The sequence below is a fragment of the Ursus maritimus genome, unplaced genomic scaffold, assembly GCF_017311325.1.
Source record: "Ursus maritimus isolate PB19 unplaced genomic scaffold, ASM1731132v1 scaffold_3, whole genome shotgun sequence".
Lineage (NCBI taxonomy): Eukaryota > Metazoa > Chordata > Mammalia > Carnivora > Ursidae > Ursus > Ursus maritimus.
In genome coordinates this window covers 51,324,732-51,348,335 of record NW_024425563.1, presented here as the reverse complement: position 1 = coordinate 51,348,335, position 23,604 = coordinate 51,324,732, and the positions used below count along the sequence as shown (strand labels likewise).

General features: G+C 34.0%; 1 protein-coding gene across 4 annotated transcripts in view; it reads right to left on the bottom strand.

The window, feature by feature from the left end:
* FAM126A (family with sequence similarity 126 member A) overlaps window positions 1-23,604 on the bottom strand; it is a 108,476-nt gene that overhangs the window by 15,627 nt on the left and 69,245 nt on the right. For 3 of the 4 annotated variants that reach the window (XM_040644197.1, XM_040644199.1, XM_040644200.1), the window contains 7 exons: window positions 21,106-21,285; window positions 20,182-20,262; window positions 19,454-19,569; window positions 18,968-19,063; window positions 8,623-8,739; window positions 5,383-5,470; window positions 4,715-4,874 (listed from right to left, as the gene is read on the bottom strand). In XM_040644197.1, the coding sequence (XP_040500131.1) occupies window positions 4,715-4,874; window positions 5,383-5,470; window positions 8,623-8,739; window positions 18,968-19,063; window positions 19,454-19,569; window positions 20,182-20,262; window positions 21,106-21,285 (838 nt within the window). The remainder of the gene's footprint in view (window positions 1-4,714; window positions 4,875-5,382; window positions 5,471-8,622; window positions 8,740-18,967; window positions 19,064-19,453; window positions 19,570-20,181; window positions 20,263-21,105; window positions 21,286-23,604) is intronic. The other variant, XM_040644198.1, reaches the window with a different exon arrangement.

Genomic DNA, 23,604 nt, shown 5'->3' with positions numbered 1-23,604 from the left:
TAGCCCTCAATCTCTAGGTGGTCTGAAAATCTAGGTCTAAAAAATATACACTAAGTGAAATACAGCATGCTTAAAAGAATTAACAATATATAAATAAAACTACTAATTCTGAAATCATAACCCTTAAAAGTCAAAAGCAGCAGTTCTACATTGTAATCTCACTTTCCAAACATATGTATTGGCATGGAATCATAAAGTCATTAAACTCTTCTCAGAAATTTATACACAATGTTTAAAAAGTTTGAAAACACACCATTAAATTAAGCCATGTCAGTACAATATTAAGATAATCAAGTGAGAAGTGGGGAAAACTAGGCAAACATACTACTTGTCACACATGTCTCTCTAAATTAATATCTCAGTAGAAACCAAACTTTCTTTAAAAGCCACCCTCTTTAGTTGATATGAGGACACACTCTCTGGTCCAAATTAAAATTACAGGGCCTTACAAATGTAACTCTCTGGTGCAGGGTGTTGATAATGGAGGAGCATATATGTGTATATTGTGGGGGAGAGGTCAGAGGGCATATGGGTATTGTACTTTCCATTCAATTTTGCTGTGACCCTAAAAGTGCTCTAAAAAAATAAAGTCTACTATTATTATTAAATAATAAATACAGGGCCAAGCAATTAAGCTGGTCAAAATACAATCCTAGAAATTTGGGTTGTTATTCAATAGTTATAAGACCATGGCAAGGAACATATGTTTTGAATGTGTGGAAGTGTTAAAGCTATTAATTTTTTACCTTCCAAAATAATACTTTATATTAAAATATAAGTTTTCGATAATTCTTTTTTTTAAGATTTTTTATTTATTTGACAGAGAGTGACAGCCAGTGAGAGAGGGAACACAAGCTGGAGGAGTGGGAGAGGAAGAAGCAGCCTCCCAGCAGAGGAGCCTGATGCGGGGCTCGATCCCAGAACGCTGGGATCACGCCCTGAGCTGAAGGCAGACGCTTAACGACTGTGCCACCCAGGCGCCCCAGTTTTCGATAATTCTTAAAGAAAAGAGTGGCAGATCTGCGATACATTCTAGGAGAGCTCAGAAAAAAAATTTAATGTAAGAAATAAAAACTGTTCCAGATTAGCTTTTAAAATCACTAAAATATCAATTAGCTCTTGCCGTAAAGATAAGTTTTTTGTTACAAATAAAAGAATATATGTGATTAATTTTCCAATTTAATATATTTGTTAGCATGTATAATTTTGGGTGACTCAGATATGTAAACATACCAATATGTTCATATGGCTTAATTATCTATATTCTTTAATAGTAAAAAGAGATGGAAAGAAAATAAACAAAAAGGAAAGTTCTGCGTGGCTGCTTCCATGGGAGAACCTCATTTACACCTCTCCCTCTTCTCCCCAGATAGGCTAGAAAAAGGAGAGAAAAGGAGACAGGTAATAAATAGACATAAATACGGAAGCAACCTAAATGTCCATCAATGGATGGATGAAGAAAATGTGCCATATATACAATGAAATATTATTCCGCTATAAAAAAGAAGGAAATCCTGTCATTTGCAATAACATGGATGGACCTTGAGTGCATTATACTAAGAGAAATGAATCAGAGTAAGACAAATGCCATATGATCTCACTTACATGTAGAACAGAAACAAAACAAGCCAACCAAGCTCATAGATAGAGACAACAGATTGGTTGTTGCCAGAGGCAGGGGTGGGGGGCAGGGTGTGGAGAGCAAAATGGGTGAAGATAGTCAATGTGTATAAACCTCCAGTTATAAAATAAGTAAGTCCTGAGGATGTTAGGATAGAAGGTGACTATAGTTAATAATACTATATTGTATATTTGAAAGCTGTTAAGAGAGTAGATCTTAAAAGTTCTCATCACAGAAAAAAGTGTGTAACTATGTGTGGCAACAGATGTTAACTAGACTTGGTAGACTCTAGAGTAGTAATCATTTTGCAATATATACATATATTAAGTCATTATGTTGTACACCAAAAACTAATATATGTCAATTATATCTAATTTTTTAAAAAGACATAAATACAAGAAAAAAGAAAAGAAAAAGGAGAGAGACCCAAGGAAAGAAAAAAGGACCAACTGCTTTCTTCTTTCCTGGCAACTGGCAATAACAAAGAAAAAGACAAGGAGATAAAAAAGAATATTCTTTCAAGTTCATGTTTCTTGTCCCTCCTCCTTCCCCAGCTCTCATTATCACTGTTTTAAAGTTGCATATTCCACGTTCCTACTCTGTGATACAGTTCAGTGTCTGAGAAGAAATCCTTCCTCCTGGGAGGGTTGGTATAGTAAGGGAGTAGTAGGGATATGGGTGGAACAGCAAACAATGTAGAGGTTCATCAAATAAACTCTAAATGTGTGTTCACAGTTATAAACTAAACCTACATCCTATGCTTCAGAAACATTATGGGATGAAAAGTTTTTGTGGGTCACCCTGGAATCTACAAACCCTTTAACATTGTTTCTGCAAAAATTAGTATATAAATAAATTAAATTTTGTTAAAACTTATATAATATGTAAATGGAATAAATACAATTTATACATAAACAAATTTAAAAATCCATTTATAACTTGAGAATTGTCTATATATTTAACAGCTATCACAAAGTTACCTATCTTCCCCACAAGAAGCCAGTGTTGGTTAGAGAGCTCAGAATAATGTGTTCAAAGTAGGAATCAGGATCACAAAGATGGAAAACAGTAGTTTTTAATTTGACAGAACAGGATAACAGTGAAAAATACTGCTCTGGGAGGAAAACCAAGACTACCATAAAAAGGGAAATGCAACCTACCTGTGGAGATAAATAAGTATCTTAGAGTAGGTGCATTTTGGTCATTGGATAAAGGGAATTCACACTACAGAAGAGTGGTGAACAAGACAAGCCATACTCTGCATCTGTTCCATAAACCTGACTTGCTTTTTTATAGTTTATGCTCTTCTAAGTCCTCATCTGTGATTTTTTAGTCACCATTGAGTTTTGAAAGTTGGATTGAGTATGAGGGGACAGGTGATAAGGAAGATTACTTTAATGAGGCTATACCCCTCAAGTGGTAGCCAAAATGGAATCTGGAAGATATTTAAGAATCTAATAGATGCAACATATTCAAGTAGTCTTTTCTCTTATTTTGGTAATTTATTCCTATAAAATATTTCTAGAAAATTGCTTCTATTTAACTGCAGGGTAAACATCTTATTTTGTTAAATGCATGCATGGACACATACACACATCTCTTTCTCACAAACACATACACAAATACAACTGAACTTCAATATTTCACATTTTTAACTGCAGAACCTATATTTTTTTTCTAATTCCCCATTCATTCACCTAAGGAACACGAAGTGTGGAAAAGGAATTTAAAATTCATTCTTGCATTTTTTGTAGTAGTTTGGGAGCAGTTATGGCCACAGTGACCTATATGGTCTGGTTCACTGTCTTTGTGCCTATTTTCACCTTTTAATGCCAAAACAGAAAACTGATCTCTAGGATGCCACCATACTAATGACTTCTGACCTGTCATCTAGTCTCATTCAGTAGCATAATTTTCACTGAAGAAACTGAAGTATGTTTAGACTCTGTATGTTTTAAATCGTAGCATCATTTGCCTTGCTATTGGTAAACTTACTGCCTCTTTTATGCCTTCCTAAAGAAATTTCAAGAATTGTCACACTACTTTAAAAAAAAAAAAAAGACTGAAAATGATTATTTGGTAAGCTGAAATTTTCCATCATCATTCCCTTGTGACATACTATCTCCTAGAATTCCTAAGTAGGAGCAATGTTCTCATCATCAACTTTCTCTTTCACCATGAATAATATTCTTCTCACTTTTGCATTTTCTCTGCAGAGACCATAGAGACAACTGAAACCAAATATACCAAAAGGAGCTACATTTTCACCACAGTTTACAGGAAGAAGACAATAGAGTAATATATGTGTTTGCTTGGGGCAAAGAAGTGGCTTTTTGCTTCTTGTCCTATGATTGATTACCTTCTGAGGGAGGTGATAGTAATCTTACACTGATTCTTGCCAATAAAATAACTTCTAGGTAGGAGGGGAGTTATAAAAAGAATAAGAAATTAAATTAATAAATCATAAGAAAAGGGAGAGAAATGGGAAAGCATTGAGAAGGCCATGATAAATAAAATTAATTTCCCATAGAATTTTTAAGTAATAAAATGAAGCAGTCAAGGAGGAATATTTAAAAAACTGTCCTGGAAGAAAATTAACATCCAGGAAATAGAAAGGCCTAGCTAGAGTTGCCATCAATACAGTGGCATTTTTGACCAGGAAGTACAAAAGAAAATGTGAAAGTCCCTATTAGTTGTTCTACTTCAGTATGCAAGTTCACTTGCCAAAGAGTTAGCTGAGAAATAAGAAACACTAAAGAATATTTATAAACAGTTTTGAATAGAAACCCATAGTTCTGAATAATTTTAGCATGCATTTTCCTACCCTCCTATTCTATTGAAATAAAATTTAAAAACCAATACAATGTTTAAATAAATTTTCATTCATATATGTAACATAAGGGGCTATATTCATTTGCCTTACTGCTTATCCCTTGTGGGTAATAATTTAGGAATTAGAGGTGATCCAACAGCTCTTTCTTCCATACCACTACAATATTATTTACTAAAGTTAGAAGGTATAGCACTGTAAGCAAAGATAAAAATGCGATAGAATCAACAATCCTCTAATTTGAAGACTTTTTTATTTCTTACCATGTCTTTTCCACCTATGACCTCTTATTGACATGCTGGTTACTGCATTTCTTGATATTCTAGAGGAAGTTGGTGTGATTTCAACTTGAATACACCTTGTACCCTCCTTACTAGATTTCATGGCACCATGAGGCAATGAAGCCTTTATGGCATTAGCAACCTAAGAAAAAAAATATATGGTTTAAGATTGGTATTAACAGATGTGTTACACCCTTATATAAAACAAAGTGCCAAATTTTAAAAGGTTTTTAAAAAGAATACTTTCTCCAAGGTATTTCATAAGATGATATATAAATCTTCTAGAAGAAAGAGTAAGAGCTCAGAAGGAACCTATAGTTAAAAATAATATGTAAATGATGAAATTTAAAATTCCAAAATATTGAAATTATGTTTCCAAATGCCTAATGCTAATTAATAAATGCAGCTCTAGCGTGTTAAGAACATTCTTATAAGTTTAAAAGACTATTATCAGGTATCTAAGAAGCTAGCTTAATGAAATTCTCAAATTATATACACCTTTTCAAGCATGAAATTTTCCTAGTATAACAGAAGCATGAATCACTCAGTTTAATGACATTAATGCACTAGGAATGGCTACTTTGCACTTTACAGTTCTAAATCGAGAAATTTTAAATTACAAAATTTACATAAACAAGTGAGGCACCTACCAGCAATGGCTCTGGATATAATTCTAGCTGAGCTCTGTATATAATATCATCCAATGCTTTTTGAGCTAAATCCCATTCTCCATTATAACTGTAAAATTAAATAAAGTATAATTATTTTCAATTAATTCTATATATTTGAACAAAATAAAATGAGAAACTGCTTACTGAATAAAGTAATAGATCACATTAGCACACTGTTTAGCATTCCACTCTCCTTAAAACATATTTTTATATCTTTGAATTCCTTTCAATTGTATCTGAAAGCCTATTAAAAGCAAAGAAAATTTTATAGATATATATTTCTTCTCTAAAGAACATGTCTATTTATAGACCAGATATCAAAAAAGTGAGGCAATCTCAAAGTTACACTTGCAAAGTAAGTCGGAGCATAATAAATTATATACCTTAGAATAATGTTCAGAACACTTTATGGTCAAATTATTCTGTAACTCCCACAGTTTTTAATGAGAATCTACAATTACTGTGGCTTACAGTATCTTAAGTAGTTACTTCTTTGCATTCTGACAATCATTTAGAAGTGTACATGATACATGTTGCAAATATCAGAAAGATATTGGGGGGAAGAAGTGTGTATGTATATTAATTTTCAAAGATATGGCTAAACTCTAAAAATTAGGTAAATGATAAAAACGGACAGAGAAATAATGGCTTGGTCATCTGCCAACAAAAATAAAGAAATGAATTATATCAAGACTGCAAGTGAGGCCTAAACAATGGAAAAAGCATTGTTCCCACCCTAAAAATAAGACAAAGTCAGTTAATCTATAAAATCATAGCTTTCCATTAATTCAGTAAGGAACTAAAATCACAGGGCAGCCAAGTAGCCTGAAACCTAAGGGCAGACAGATGCCTCTAAGGAGACAGACCACAATGCAAGCAGGTAAGAAGACTTCAGCTAAACTTTTAAACAAACTGCTAAAAGCCCAGTATGGGCTAGCATGAGTGTATAGAATTTCTAGGAGCAGATACAAAAGGGAGCTCACACCCACTTACAAGCTCTTTTCCACAAACCTCTTTTAGGCCCTTATAAGAAAAACTGGGAGCAAGGCAAGGGACCAGAGAAAGCTGCTCTTGGTAGTTTGGGCCTGAAGGAGAAGAGCAGCCACCTGAGCAAGAAAGGCCTGAAGATCCAGACAGACCTTTTTCTCATGTGAAACAAGTTTTAAAGCCTTTAGGGAAGGGGCAGCAACCCTTTCACCCCAAGGGCAAAGGTGAAGACTGACTGTGGCTGTGAGGGAAAGAAAAAGAAAAAGAAAACCTCTACCTGTGGGAAAGGATCAGGAAACTGTCTTATGTTGAGACCACTAGAGTTCTCTTACCACTGGAGGAGGGACAGGACCACTGAAAATCTACCCCCTTCCCCCAATCCCAGATGCAGGGACATAGGTCCTGCTTATGACTGAGGCTGGACCAGGACAACAGAGATCACTACTCCCCCCAAACCCCCAACCCAGGCCAGTATACATTCAGAAACAAGCAACAGCACTCTACTGCTGAAGGAGGGACAAGAACATAGAGAAAGACCGTTTCCTTGGTGCAGACACACAGGAAAAGCTAAAAGCTGAGGAGGGAGCAAGAATATTGAGAAATACCCTCCAGCAATCTAGCTCACACCCTAACTGCCACGTACCACGAGAGGAATCTGAAGTAGGTGGTGCCGTGAAGGTAACCACAGAACAACAAAATCCAACCTCAGCTCACTCCTGCCTATAATAACTCCACTAGAAGCCTAAAAGAAAAGAAGCGTGCCATTTCCAGGCATAAATAATATTTACCTCAGTCACTACTATTCTATCCAGGAACAAAATGATAATCAAATATTACAAACCACAGAAAACGCAAGAAGAAAACAACCCACTGTCAAGAGACAAAGAAGAAAAGAACCAAATTCAGAAATGATTCCAATTTTATAGTTATCAGGAAAATTAAAATAACTATGATTAATATATTAAAAGCTCTAGTGGAAAAGACGGAAAACATGAATGAACAGATGGTGATTTCAGCAAGGGATGGGAACCATAAGAAAGAGTCAAATGAAAAGACTAGAAAAAAAACACAGTAACAGAAATGAAGCACCCTGTCAGTGGGCTCATTAATAGATTCAACATCATCAAGAAAAGAATTAATGAGTGTGAAGGTAGGTCAACAGAAATTACTAAATCTGAAACACAAAGCAATAAAGACAGAAAATAAAACAGATCAGAGCATCCAAGAGCTGTGGGACAATATGGTCTAACATGAGGGTCAATAAACTTTTTCTTAAAGGGCTAGATAATAAATATTTTAGGCTTGTGGGCCATACAATCTCTATTGCAACTATTCATCCCTGTCACTGTAGCACAAAATCAGCCTTAGGCAATATGTAAACAGATGTAAATGTATTTTAATAAAACTTTTAAGAAAACAGGCAGCAAGCCATATTTAATCCAAAGATCATAAATTCTACCTTCAGTCAAGAAGCTTATAATCTACTAAGAAAAATCAAGGTATCAAATGAATATAATGCAAAGTATAATAAGATATGTGTAGTAGAAGATAGGGTTCAAAGAAAAATACTACTATCTAAGGCATTAAATAAGCCTGAGCATTAATATTTGAAATTGATAATAAATTAATATTAAGCTACTTATGATCAAAGAGGCTCTAAAATGTTTTTCAAGAGTTAAAGTTTCTGGAAATGGAAAAAGGTCTTCATTGGGGAAAAAAAACTATTTGGAAATTACAGCCAAAAAAAAAGTAATAAAGAAAGAAACTGAGTATATGTAGATGTTGCTAATTTTCATTCTGTCCTTGAGTTAAAGAAAGATAAAATGTTTTAGTGGGTTACAAATTCTTCAGAACAATAAGAGATACATTTTAAGTAAAAAAACTATTATCAAGATCTAGTTTCATATTTGGGATGCCTGGGTGGCTCAGTCAGTTAAGTCTGACTTTGGCTCAGGTCATAATCTCAGAGTCCTGGGATCAAGCCCCGCATAGGGCTCCCTGCTCAGCAGGGAGTCTGCTTGTCCCTCTCTCTCTGCCCCTCGCCCTGCTTGCGCACTGTCACTCTTTCAAATGAATAAATAAAATCTTAAAAAAAAAAAAAAGACTTTGTTCGTATTCTTTCACAAAAATATGCTCACTGTCTAGCCAATAAGTTTAAAATGTAATAAAAAGAAAACAATAGACTATGATTTTTCAAAGAGATCAAAGATTTACTTTGTATGATAAACTTACAAGGCAAAATAAATCCCTGTTAACATTTGCACCATGAATCCTGAAGAAACTGGTATCCTGCTACTTATACCTTTGTATTTTCTTACATGTTGTCGGGGATAGCCACAAACACAGATTCTAGAAAAAACAAAATAAATATATTTATAAAATTGGTAAAAATTTAGGCAATTTATTTTTTTAACATTTATAAGCCAACAATGTACTAGATATGCTCTCATAACAAACCTAATAGCTATGAAACACAGAATCTTTCTAAACAGAACATTTGTCTGTAACATTTTCCTGCGTAAGTGAAACTGGGGGAAAGAATGTATAAAGCTAGAGGTATATTATTATATAGTAAGTGAACCAGATTCTCAGAGTTGGTTCACTAATTTCAGTCAACTCAATAATTAATAATTTTTAGTTATCATAAAACCCATTACATGAAACTTGGTATTATTTATCATAAATAGATCTATAGTATGATCTTCTATTGCTGATAAAGTTCTTGACACAAACGGCAGGCTCCAAGAAAATACTCTAAAATTAGACTCAGTCCCATATATAATACATCATAATAAATTTCAGATAGATTGAAATTTTCAATGTTAAAAAGAAATAAAATATAAGCAAATCATTACATATTCTTTGCAAGTTTAAGCAGGATATCAAAGGTAGAATCATAAAGAAAGACCAATAGATTTTACTATCTTTTAAAAAAGAAACTCCGTGAACACAACCGTAATTTAAATATTTATTATAGTGAAGGATATCTAAGGAGTACTAATGTTAAGGTGTATTTACTACAGTAAATAGGAAGTTACCTAAAAGTCCAACACAGAGGACCAATTATATAAATAATTCAGGGAATACTATGAAACAAACAAGATGTTTTCAAAGACTGTTTAAATGGCAGGGGGAGAAAAACTGTAGAGAATAATGCATGAAACCCACTCCCATTTTGTAAGAAACAAATAGGTGAATGTTGTTTGCCACTACAAAAAGATCATATACAAAGTTATAGAGTGAGATTATAGATTTTCTTCTTTATATGTATTTTCTAAATTTTCTATGATCAACATGCACTGCTTATAAAATAGTAAGTTTCTAATTTTAATAAAACTGGGGCAAAGTTGTTTTCTCACAATGTGTTGTGGTTGATATAACAAACCTTCATTTAATATAGTACTAGTCAATAGATTGAACCTAAGCCTTCATTTAAACATACTCAAGTATACCACAGACCATTTTGAAAATAGACCCTTGAGAATATCATTAATTCAAAGTAACTTTAAAGTAAAAATAAAAATTCATTTGATACTGAGAAGATCTTAGAACCCTGTAGAACCAAAGGTAAAAACAAGCAGGGATATTTATGGACTGAATATTTGTGTTCCTCCCCCCCCCCCCAAGTTCGTATACTGAAGCCGTAATACCCCAGTATGATGCTATTTGTTGGTGTGACCCTAGGTTTAAATGAGGTCACAAGGATGGGAGTCCCCATGGTGGGTTTAGTGCCCTTATTCAAAGAGGAAGAAAGACCAGAACTCACTCTCTGCCATGTGAAGGATACAGTGAGGAAGGCAGTGTCCTGTAAGCCAGGAGGAGGGCCTTCACCAGGAATCGAAGCTGCTGGTTACCTGACCTTAGTGTGACAAATAAACATCTATTGTTTAAGCCACCTAGCCTATGGTATTTTGTTACAGCAGCCTGAGATGACTAAAATAAAAACTGGAAAAAATTAGCTATATATGAAATAAAACCAACTTGAATTTTGTTTGATATTGCAAAAACTTATATCCAAACTAGACTAGAAACTCCTCTTATTATCTAAAAAAGAAAACTCGGAAAAATTTTATTTTCTTACACCTTATATACCTTTATAATAGGGATGGTTGTAAATAACAGAGAACCAATATATAAAAGATAGGATTTTTTTCAATTTATTCATTCAGTAAATATTTTTAAAGATTTATAATGTGTCAGACACTAGGAATGCAGATGAAAGATGTAGTTCCCTCAGGGATGCACAATCTAATCATGGAGACTGTGTAGTCAACAAATATCTGCAATGAATAAGTTACAGAGGTAGCAAAAGGAGACAGTGGTAAACTCTAGTGGAAGAAGTAGAGGGTCAGAGAAGGCTTCTTGGTGAAAATACAGGAATGGGCAAAAACAGAGAAGGATAAAACAGCACGACACCAAGGAGACTCAGACAATAATAGTAGGATAGAATGCTTGGACACTAGAAAATAACAGAGAAGCTAACTAGGGGTCAGATTATGGAGTATCTTATAACTTGCGAGGCTTTATCAGGCAATGGAAAGCAACTGAATGTTTTTTTTTATTCTTTTAACAAGGGAGTGACATGATCAGATTGGTCTTTTGATAATATCACTCAGGCTACATCGGAACAGTGCACTGAAACTGGAGAGAATGTCGAAACATCCCATGAGTGAGATGAAAGTGACTTGAACTAAAGAAGTAATTGTGGGGAGAAGGAGAAAGGGTGGAGAAGGAGAAAGTCCCACCTAGGAAGTAGGCACTCACTCAATCGTGGGGTGAGACTGAAGAAACAAGAGGAGTGTGATATTTATTACCACATTCAGTTTGGATATCTGGTTGGATGGTAGTGGTATTAAATGAACTTGGACAAACAAGACATACTGTTTTGGAAGATGTTAAGTTCTGATATGTTGATTTGTAGGTATATGGTATAGATGTTACTTCTGTCTGCCATGACCTCTTCTCTGCCACCAAAGTCTTCTATTAATAATACCTCTATCCCTCTTACCTTTAGGAACTAGTCTTCCCCTATGTCGTCAGGTATAATCATGTGATGGCGGTATAAATAAAATAACAAAATTATCTGTGACAAGAGGTCAGTACCCTAACATCTATTTTTCCCTTCTTCCATTTCATAACATATATAAGGTATCCTCTCCTCCACTCTCCCCAACCAATTTTAACTAGAACAATGGCCCCCTGCTAGAGATCACATTTCCTGGCCATGTAACTAGTTCTGGACAACAGTCTGCTAGCTGAAACAGTGCAACTTCTAGGTTGCATCCTTAAGAAGCAGTTGCATGCCTTCCACTCTCTCTTTCCCCCTGCTTGCAGGATATGGAAGGCAGATATAAAAGTAGTGATCCATCACCATACAGACAAGACTAACAACCTAGGGAATGGCAGAATCTCAAGAAAGAAGGGGCCTGAACACCTTAGAAACAGAGCCAATCTATCCCCAGACCATCTATCAGCTCAGACTTTTATATGAAAGAAAAAGAAATATCATTTAAGTTACCATTATCTATCTTTACCAGCCAAACCAATATTTAAACCAATATTTAAGCACTCTTCCAATGACATTAACAAACATGACCCCAGTGGGGTTTGTAGAAGCCTCAGGCTGGCAACATCAAAGTGTTTTTGCTGCCTGGTTTTTCACAGTAAAACTGGGAAAAGGGTTCTTTCTTCTTCATTTATTAAAGGTAGACAATGTAAGCTTTTAGCTGCTTGTGGTCACTGTTCTTATCACATGGCAGAAGCCTACCTATAGAAAAAAGTACAATGCCAACATATGAAGAAGATGAGATGAGAGATGGGAGACAACATCCAGATAACAACGGAGCTTTTGGATCTAGTTGATCCTGAAGCCAGTTCCATCCCTGCTCTTCCCAGGTACAAAGAGCCAAAAAATTTTCCCTTTGGTATAATCCAGTTTTATGCAGATATCAGTTAGTTGCAGCAGAAAGAGTTCTAACTTTTACAAGGTGTCTGTGGGACATCTTGATAGAGATGGCTACTGGATTAGATATATGGGATTAGAAATCAGGAAATAAGTTCTGGATTCAGAATAGAGCATATAGACAGAAAAATAAGCTATTGCTATCAGTACACAATTTTTTAAAAAAACAACTTTGCCACAGATCTAGAATGGTCAATCAATTTTTAAATTTACTTTAGGTAAGAATTAGAGAGACAATTCTCTCAAACACCAGCACACTTGCCAGATTCACAAGGGAAACAAAATTCCAGGTTCTCTGATTTTCTCTGCTAGCTACCCATAAGGAAATAAGCAGTCATCTGTTAGAGGCTGTGCTAAAACCTTTATTCAGAAATGCAAAGGATTAGTCTAAGTCCTTCAGACTGCTATAACAATACGACAAATGGGGTGGCCCTCTATTTAGGGTTATGGATTTTTCGTTGTATCCTCAATGGCAGAAGGAACAAGAGAATTTTGTGGCATCTCTTGGCTATGAGGGCACCTCCTAATACCATCCTAATACCATCACATTAGGCATTAAGATTTCAACATATGAATGGGGGGGGCGCTAACATTCAGACCATAGCAGTTAGCTTTTCATAACTACTAAAACTTTACATGTTTGTGGCCATTGACTGCAGGAATTTTGCATTTATCAATGTAAGACTTTTAAAAAGCAAAAACCAAATTATTTCCTTTAATCTTAGTTGTACTTAATGGATCATAAATCCGAAGTGGAAGAGATCATCTATTTTTCATTCATTCAACAAATAGTTACCAGGTTTCTACCATATGCCAGGCACTTCTCCAAACTCTGAGGACAGTGCAGTGAACAAAACATCACAGTTCCTGACCTCATGAAGCTCCAGCAATTGACAGACTATATACCAAATGAACAAATCAGGTAATTATAGTGTTGTAAATGTTAAAAGAAAATAAGCTAGGGTAAGAAGGTGCTACTTTAGGAAGATGGTCATGGAGGGCCTCTCCAGAAAGTGACATTTGAGTTAAGACCCAAAATAATCTAGTCCTATCCAGCTGCATCGTTAACTGATAATAGTAACCCTTGACCCTCTTTTCTCCATTCCTTTTAATAATCAAGAATTCTCTGATTTACTCTCCAGTTCTCTGATCTCTCTATTTAAGGATATTCTTTTCTCAGAGATCCTTCATTGAATTTAAATAAAATGCAGAACAAAATAAGAATATCAATGTTCCATGAATGCCCGACTCCTCTGTTCATCAGAGGAGTATCCTGAAGTTTTCTATTTTGCTTTACAAATTCCAAACATAGGGACCCAACCCTACAAAAGAGCAGCTGAGTGGTATAACTCCTATTTCTGTATCAAATTTACCCTTTGGTCACATATAGATGTTTCCCAAATTCACAAACCACATTAAAATAAAAATCCTTTCGGAAGGCATTCTTTATAAATACATTTCTGCGAGAAGTTCTAAGTATCAATTTTTAAGTGAGAAAAACTCTAGCCATGACTCTCATTCTCTGTTAAAAGACACTGTTTTATTCCCAGCCTAAAAGTAAACTTTTGAGATTGTTGTCAAAATATTTTGAGTTAAAAACCACAAAATAATCAGAAGGCACAATTCCAGTGAGGCTAAATGGAGAGAGTATTTATTCATGAATATACCAGAACCTAAACTAGAAAAGAAAATAGATTAACTATTACCAGGTCATCAGACCAGAAGGTAAGAACTAGCTGGAAAAGGGAAAAAATGTTTTTCTAATTTTCAATTTGAGAAATATTTAAAATTTTGTCCAGTTCTACTTCTTATCCATCTGGGTAACAGATACAGATATAAAATAAAACAAAACAATTTCAAATCCTCTTCTTTTTTCTGCTCTGCTTTTTAAGAAGTGATAAGAGGGGAGGTAAGGAGAAGTTCAGGTGAATAAAAAATGAGGAGGTAGGTAGAAAAAAGAAAATAGGATAATTGCCTATACAGTAATGGGTACTTTTCTGTTCTCATGCTTCTGCTTTTTGAAATTAGGAGCTTAATAAAGTCTGAATCTTCTATCACTTTCCTCAAGAGAATACCACACACAAAAATTGTGCTCAAGTTGGAAGATAAGACATTATTTTAATTGGGTTGTAAAGGATGGAGAAGATTTAGATAGGTTAAAAAAAAGTTTACAAATAAAATAAGAAATGAAAAGTCAACTATCAGTTCTTTCAACAAGGAATGATCTAGTATAAGATATGCTCTAGAGGGGCACCTGGGTGGCTCAGTCGTTAAGCGTCTGCCTTCAGCTCAGGGCGTGATCCCAGGGTCCGGGGATCGAGCCCCACATCAGGCTCCTCTGCTGGAAGTCTGCTTCTTCCTCTCCCACTCCCCCTGCTTGTGTTCCCTCTCTTGCTGGCTGTCTCCCTCTCCATCAAATAAATAAATAAAATTAAAAAAAAAAAAGAGATGCTCTAGAACTATTGGTAGTAATAGCAAACAGGCAAGAAAAAAATGTTATGCATCCATAGTGAACATGTGTGTTCACCATTAGTGTACAATATACAACAGCTGTCACTTATTGGATGATGACAAGGTGGCATACACTGTGTTAAGTGTGTGTGTATATATATATATAAAATATATATTGGTGTAGACTATATATAATATATAATATAAATACATAGTTTTATCAGTCAAGAGAATTCATAGAATGGTTTAATTGCACAAAGGACATCCTTAATAGATTACAAGAGATCTGTTTAGGTAGTCAGGAAGGCTGATTTAGTAGTGAGGAGAGGGACAGGGTTTCACTATAGATACATAAGAACAAATAGAGTGATCAAGAATCCATGGTAGAGGGGCGCCTGGGTGGCACAGTGGTTAAGCGTCTGCCTTCGGCTCAGGGCGTGATCCCGGCGTTATGGGATCGAGCCCCACATCAGGCTCTTCCACTATGAGCCTGCTTCTTCCTCTCCCACTCCCCCTGCTTGTGTTCCCTCTCTCGCTGGCTGTCTCTATCTCTGTCAAATAAATAAATAAAATCTTTAAAAAAAAAAAAAGAATCCATAGTAGTATATATCCAAGTCAGTCAACCAGATGACTCACCAGGTAAATAAAATCAAGAGGCTCCCTTAGACAATGGGAAAGAATTTAACTTACTAGCTTAGTACAGTTTCACCTTTAAAATTTATATTCCACACCAAAAGGCAAGATAAGCCATCTGGTAAAACAGCCTTGTATTAAAAGAGAAGTCAACAGTAAAAAAAGAAATTTATTTCCCACAGTTTAGAGGACTTCAGCATACACTAGCAAAGCTTATTTGCAGTATTGGTGGTTATATTCCTTTTAGGAGGGCCATATATAATGTTTAGTACTAATGAAAATAAAAACTTATTGACTAAAACTCATTCAGTTTATTTCTTGCTTCAAGTCTCTTCTTCAAGTGGTCCATACACTCTATACAGGAGGAAAACAGCTATTAAATCAAGCTGGCCATAAGTCTGAATCAGGGAAGCAAAGCTTATAGCAACCAAACAGATTTTTGCTGAGTAGAATGGATTTGTATGTATGGGTGGAGGGTGGGAAGTGTCCAAGATTGTTTTAATTACTTCCACAATTCTTTATAATCTTTAACAAAGTTAAAGAAAGAATGGGATACATTTGTCACTGAATCTAGCTCAAATAGTCCATGAAATTTTTCTGGTTGTATTTATGTATCCTTTCTCCTAGGTGACCCAATCAATCATTTTGGCATAGTCATCATCAACCAAATCAAACAGCAAACTAAAATGACTGCCATGTGGCCAAAAGGCTGGATTAGCCATAAGACAATGTGATGAGTTGATTGGCAGGAAAACCTGCACTAGGACTAAGATCATCAGGAAGCTCTCGTTCTTTATTATAACTGTTTACAACTTACTTGTCATCACAGTTCTGTAACCCATTTTCTTTTCATAGATATGGACTAGGTTTTGCTTGATTAGATACAAGCGTTTTCTAATTCTTTTCTATTCATCTTAAAAATGTATAAAATATCTTAATTAGAATATTTGATAAACGATTAAGGAATCAGGAATTAAGAGAAATGAATAACTAGATTTTAAGCCATTGAGAATCAAAAAGAGAAAAAAGCAAACTAAAAAAGACACGAATGACAAATTTGATAGAGTTCTTTTATCATTTTCCGTGGCTTAAGATCTCTTTCTATGCTCGTTTTCTTACAGCTGGTGAACATTAAAATTTCTTTTTTTCAGTTTTTCCTTGGCATAGAATTAATCTTATGTCTCTACTAAAATCTTCCTTGGCCCAAATCCTATAGCTAGTTTTTAATCTGTATTTCTCTTTGTTTTTAAAACCAGATATTTCTTGTGTTTTTGAAGGATTACCCAGTTCCCTGGTTAGTTAAATTTGGTATATTAGCAATTTTCTACCAAGAATGTGGAAGTAATTATATTAGAGGGCAGTCCATAGGAGCCACACAGGACAGAAACCAGTAATACATGTTCTTTCCTAACTTTTCCATCAGTAGTTTCAAGAAGACATCAATAGTCGTTCTTATTCAGGAGGCTGTATTAGAACATCTATCTATATTAGAACATTAGAACTTCCAATGTATTAGAATATTATTCGGGGGTCCTATCATATAAGACACTGCTGTAGAGTAGAACCTGGGCTTTGTAGTGTTTTTTAAGTTCTACAGGTAAAAGTTGCTGCATCAAGTTACTTCTTAAATAAATGTTTATGAAGGGTTGGTCCTCACACTCATTTTAGTCCATAACAAGGTTTTTACTGGACCATAGTGAAATAAGAAACAAGAAAAGCTAAACACCCCATTTTTAACTTATAAATTATTGTCCCTCACTTCTACCCCCTCCCACACACCTCTTTTGGTGTTAAAATAGTCTCCCTTTTGTTAAATAATGTTCACAGTAGATATTTTATAATATGATAACCTGACAACTAAAAAGTTGGCCATGTTATATAGATAGCCCACCCCACTTTTTTGAAATTTTATAGATCTGTGAAATTCAAAACTCTGGACACCTCTGTCTATAAAGGATTTAAAATAAGAAACATGTTAGAAAGATTCAGTAAATGGGAGGGATGGCACATTGGTGCTATCTTCCAAGGTCTAGGAAATACAACTAAATTCTAACTCAGGAGTCATCTGAAAGATTCTCCACTTCTCTATTTCTCTGACAAGGCCCCTGCCTTGTTACTTCCTTTCTCCCTCTGGTCCTGCATGGTTTGCTATCTTATTAGTATCAATTTCTGCTTTTCTGTTTGTTTTGTTTTGATTTGATTTATAAGTATTGCTCTAGATACCTTCCCTCTTACTAACTTTCCAAAGTTGCATCTTCTTTTTTTTTAACTTTTTATTATGTTATGCTAGTCACCATACAGTATATCATTAGTTTTTGATGTAGTGTTCCATGATTCATTGTTTGCATAAAACACCCAGTGCTCCATGCAATACGTGCCCTCCTTAATACCCATCACCAGGCTATCCCAATCCTTCACCCTCCTCCCCTCTGAAACCCTCAGTTTGTTTCCCAGAGTCCATAGTCTCTCATGGTTCATTCCCCCTTCTGTTTACCCCCCCCTTCATTCTTCCCTTCCTTCTTCTACCAATCTCCCTGCTATTTCTTATGTTCCATAAATGAGTGAAACCATATGATAATTGTCTTTCTCTGCTTGACTTATTTCACTTAGCATAATCTCCTCCAGTCCCATCCATGTTGCTACAAATGTTGGGTAATCGTTCTTTCTGAAAGTTGCTTCTTCTAAATAAGTTCCCTAAATCTAAATTATTCTAAAAGCCTCTTAATTCTATTTCCCCTTATTTACTTATATAACCAAAGGCATTTTCTCTATCTTCTGTTTTGCTTTCTTTTTTCCAAAGGTAATATGTTCATCATCGAAAATTTAAAGAATGACAAAAAAAATCACACAGAAAAAAACAAAAATAAACCATAATTCTACCAATTAGACATAAGTATTATTAATATTCTGGTCATACTCAAGTCAATGCTGGAATCATACCATATATGATTAATATCATTAAATACCTGTTTAAATCACAATTTTTAAATGTTTGCATAGTATACCTAGGGACTATCATAATTAATTTAAACAACCTCTTTGTTCAATTTTTTTTATTATAATAATATTTTTTATTATATTATGTTAGTCACAATACAGCACATCCCTGGTTTTTGATGTAAAGTTCAATTTTTTTTAACAAGGAGAGTTTAAAAACAGTATCTCTTACTTATTTCTTGATACCAAATTAGAGCACAATAAAAATAAATAAAAACAAAGTAACAAAACAGAAACCAACTACATGCCAAAAATCAAAAGGTCTTAACAGTTCCATCCTTTTAATTATATAGTATGATTCTTTTCTGATTAAATATTCCATTGAAATGTTATTCAGCTTTACCCTCTTCATTATGTTTTTTGGAACTGTCATTTATCAGGAGCTTTCTATATGTTGGCTAGGCTAAGTTTCATATTAACTTTTCTAATGTTTTAAACAAATGATTAAAAATCAAAAATAACTTAGATATGTAACAAACAAGCAATCCTAGATTCATATATTTCAATATTAAAAATATTTGAATTTTTATTTACCTTGAACAAATTTGACACAATGATTGAAGAGAAACACTGGGCATGTAGGTTAAGGCAGCATTGTAACACAACAAAAGGAATGTTAACACTTCAAACCTAAAGATAAACCAAAAGAATATTTACAAATCTTTAGAATTCGAAGAAGTCAACCATAATTAGGCAGGCATTATGGAAAGATATTATGTTATAGAATAGACCCATACAATATAACCATATAAATAGCAATACAAAACTAAAAAGAAAAAAAAAAAGACTTCTCAAGTCACAGTCATCTGAAAATTATCTTAAAGATTCAATGTTCCAGATGACATCTGAATCGAAGTATAAAGTAACATTTCACAAAAATGTGTTTTTCTCTTGTATAAAATGACCAAATATTTTTAAAAAGTGTTACATACAGCGCATTAAACATTATTTATAATTCTACTGAAATAATCTTTTAAAAATTAGTGTGGTGGGATAGTAGGTTATGTCTCCACAGTATACCTATTCTGTGCTGTCAGCATCTCCCTTTGGGGGTGAGGTCCACTGTACACAACTTTTGACAGACCATGCTGGGATAGTGCACTCTCAGTCAGAGCCATGGACCCAATGCTGGAAGGCTAGAGACATTTGAATAAAGAAGAAAAAGCCATTCTATTGAAAATGTGATAGTGAGAATATATAAACCACTAAGAATAATTGCTATGAACATCATGTCTTAAAAACATTGCGACTGCCTATTAAATTTTCTGCTCAGAGATTTAACAATTACTTAAAACGCAAACCACAAATAAAAATAAAATTAGCTTAACTTCAAAAATTCTATACCAATAACGGACGATGTATGGAATTGTTGAATCACTGCATTGTATATACGTTAACACTGTATGTAAACTATACTGGAATTAAAATAAGAACTTAAAAAAGTTCTACCCCAGAAATACATAATTGCCACATACAAAAATATTAGACTAGTTTTATCCATCAGAAGGAGAGAAAAATATTTTAAAATGAGTATTTTCAACAGATCTCTTAATCAGATTTTAAAGTTTTATGATTCTGATTTCTCATTTTGCTTTGAGAATAGTAAATGCCTTGTCTGGTGTTTTGTATTTTTTAAGGTACTAATAAATTAATCAACTTTGGCGGGGAGGGCTCAATAACCAGACCCTAATTTATAGCAACTTCAAATCTTAGAACCAAAAAATTTACCTTAAGAAAATATCACTTACTTCATGATATACAGATGGTTTGGATAAAGATGGAATCGTAAAACTCAATACTTTGCTATGTCCCTGTTTGTCAACTATTTCCTATAAAAGTGAAAAAAAACTTAAAATATTTATTTTTTACACAGAAGTTTAAAAGCTAACTATAAATGGTTAGTCTAAAACAAAGACCTGAAAGGAAATGAACTGTAAAGTTAACTAAAATCACAAACTATGAAATCAATTATCAATTATTTATAAACACCAGGAGTTAACCTTCCTCTTTAAGATATAAGTAACATAGGAAAGCTGAAATAGAGATGTGTAGTGTCTTAATAATCACTGGTTTTCCTTATGTAAAAAGTTACATTTTCTAAATCAATTAACATAGTTATGAAATATGTCAAGAAAAGGCCCTTAAATTTCTTTTCCTTTTTAAAAAGTACAAACCTTAAGTATCTAGAATATCATACTAACCAATACACAAAGAGTAATGAAAACTATCTGTTAAATCAATGGTATGAATTCTGGAGACAGTCCAGATTTTATGAAATTATTAGTGGTACGTATTAGACTAGATCTTTTCTCCCAAGCTTTTTGTGAAGGTCACTGAAAGACAATTTATAAACAATAGATTTTAAATTCAAAAAAATTAAAATTCAACACTGATATTTTTAGATATCTCTATAAAAGAACTTTCTGAAATGGTCTGATTTTCAGTCTTTTTAATCCAAAAAGGTATATTTACATAATTTTATGTATGCCTGTCTGGCCTTCAACCTCCATAAAGTTATTTTTAGGAGAATGAGCTATGCATCATTTTGATGTATGAAAACCAAATATTAGCTTTACTAAAATGAAAAGCAGTTGATATTATGTATTCACTTTTGCTGAAAAGGTTATATATTTGCTCTTGGCAAACATTTGTTAACTGCATTAAATACAAACCAAATTGTAAACCCCTAGAAGAAGAGCTTCAATACATCCACTGCTATGCACATTTCTGCTGGCTGAGACCGCAAGGTAGCACCAAATCAATTCTGGAAGAAACTGCAGTGTAAACCGAAGCAACTGCTCTTCTCCACTGCGATAGAATTCAAAGAGCTGGTGACAGACAGGTTCTAGCAACTGGAAAAAAGACGAAGTGTTAATTCAAGGATTAGACTGTATTTGAATGACACTGACATATGAAATTAAAATGGCTTCCCCTAATTGGTAATTACTGAAATATATAAATGTTTTCAGTTTTTTGGAAGCAAAACTATTCACTGCTAAGCTATTTAGCAAACCTTTGAAAGTTTACTTCTAGTGGAAGGCCAAACAGTTCAAAATAAATGTATTTGGAAGCACCTGTAAACTTTAAAATAATCTATAACTCTAAAGTGGTATTGTTATTTATACCATATCTTTTAACTTATTAAAATAGCTAGGTTGTAAGAAGTTTCTTCCCTAATCTCCTATCTTCCTGATAAAACATGCCAATATATACATGATTACCTACAGGGTTGGAGAAATTGAAATGGGAATCCTAGGTAGTTATCATCACGTCACCCTCCTGAGCTTATAATTAGGCAGCCTCCGACAGCAATGTGTACGGAATAGCTGAATAATTATAGCACCCCTAGATCTAGATCCCTATTGTAACCATGGTTCATTGCCCCCCGGATAATCTAAACATTGCTGTCATTTTATTTGAAACACAATCTGGAGTTATCTATAACCTTCTCCTCTCCCACCACATGCCAGCATTACCCAGTTAATAGAGATAACTGTATCTATGTCATAGACATTTTTTTTTAAATCAGAAAGTTAACATAAGAGATTCTTATATGTAAGTATTATCTTAAAGCATATACAATGATCACACACAAGTCATAAATATGTGAAGAGAGTCACAGGGTACTGATTTTTCAAAACGTCAGGCTGTTATATTTTCAATGAACTAGAGTTCATTCACTTCATTAACTTAGGCAATTGATTTAAGTCAATTTACTAAACAAATTTTCTACTTCCAGTAATTGTAATGAACAGAAACTAGTGTACGGTGGATGATCTGATTTCAAATATGCTAAATATGTAAAGTATACTGGGTATAACTAAAGTCAATATTATTTATACAAGGTGCAGTGAAAGTTACACTTCAATAAATATTAAGTCAAATTAGTCTTTCCTATTGAAAAATTATCTAACTTCTGACAATTAAGGAATATTTTTTTCATTCCCAAAATGGTTGTCAGAGGGCAACAGATGTCCACTGTGGCATGGCAAGGGTAAAAGGAAACTGGACAGCTAGAGGAAAAGTAACCCCATTCATAGATAACAAGAGACATTTTTTAGTAGGAATTTGGAGTAACTGGGTTGGGGTGATAGGAAAAAAGAAGAACTGGCAGGAAAATGTTTGGCTTTCAGAGTAGCGTCTTTAAAATTTCTTTCTGGACCAACGTCAGCAATTTTGTAGTGTTGTGTAACAGCCCTAATCTTTAACTACCTGGGAAAACTTTGGTTAAATCAATTGATATAACCTAACAAGTATTTGTGAAATTATGAAATTTTATGTTGAAAATTTATTCAATAATCTGCATGAACACATAATCAATTTTAATCAAAACACCCTCAAAAGGTCTTATAACCAATTTAAAATCCAAAATTAAAAGAGTTTTTGCTTTATGAAAGCAGAACCAAATGAAGACAGTTTCAAAGGTGGAGAAATCATTATGTTACAATGAGGTTAGATGAAATTATGCATGTCAAACCAAGAGAGACAAATACCAGTATCTGTGCGGTGTTTTACAACTTGCAAAGTACTTTCAAAGTACTTGAACCTGTTCAATTCCCACACCATTGTAGGGTAGAATATAATTATCCATACTTTCTACATAAGGAAATTGAGACGAAGAGGCTATCTACTATGGCCAAAATTATGCAGCTCACAAAGATCAGAACTGGAGCTAACACTTTTTGACTCCTTTACAAACATACCTGAAAAATATCAGAAAAGCATAGAAAAATATGTAACGTAGGAAATACGGGCAGTGTTTGACTTATCTAACTTGAATATATTTTAGATAAGCAATGGAGCTTTAGAACATGCTGTGTTACTAGTGTTTGGTTTGAAATTTTGTATGTATTTTCTCATGGACATATTGTTACATTTGGTAGGTAGATTTTACAGTACTGTTAAGAGAGAACTGCACCTCAAGTATATTTTCAGGTATTAAATGGGCTTTTTATGGGTCTAATGAGAACCTAATCATCATGTACCTTCTTTCCATTCTAAAATACATTCTGGATTCTAAAACAAGTAAGTTACAAATAAACTTTTACAAAAAATCCATTTATAAGTAAGAAGTCTGTATCCTAAGAGAGATTTCTAATGGTGATAGAAATGTGACATAAAAATGCCTTTGAATGACTAAAGCAGGGACAGTAGTTGGGAAAGAGTTAAGT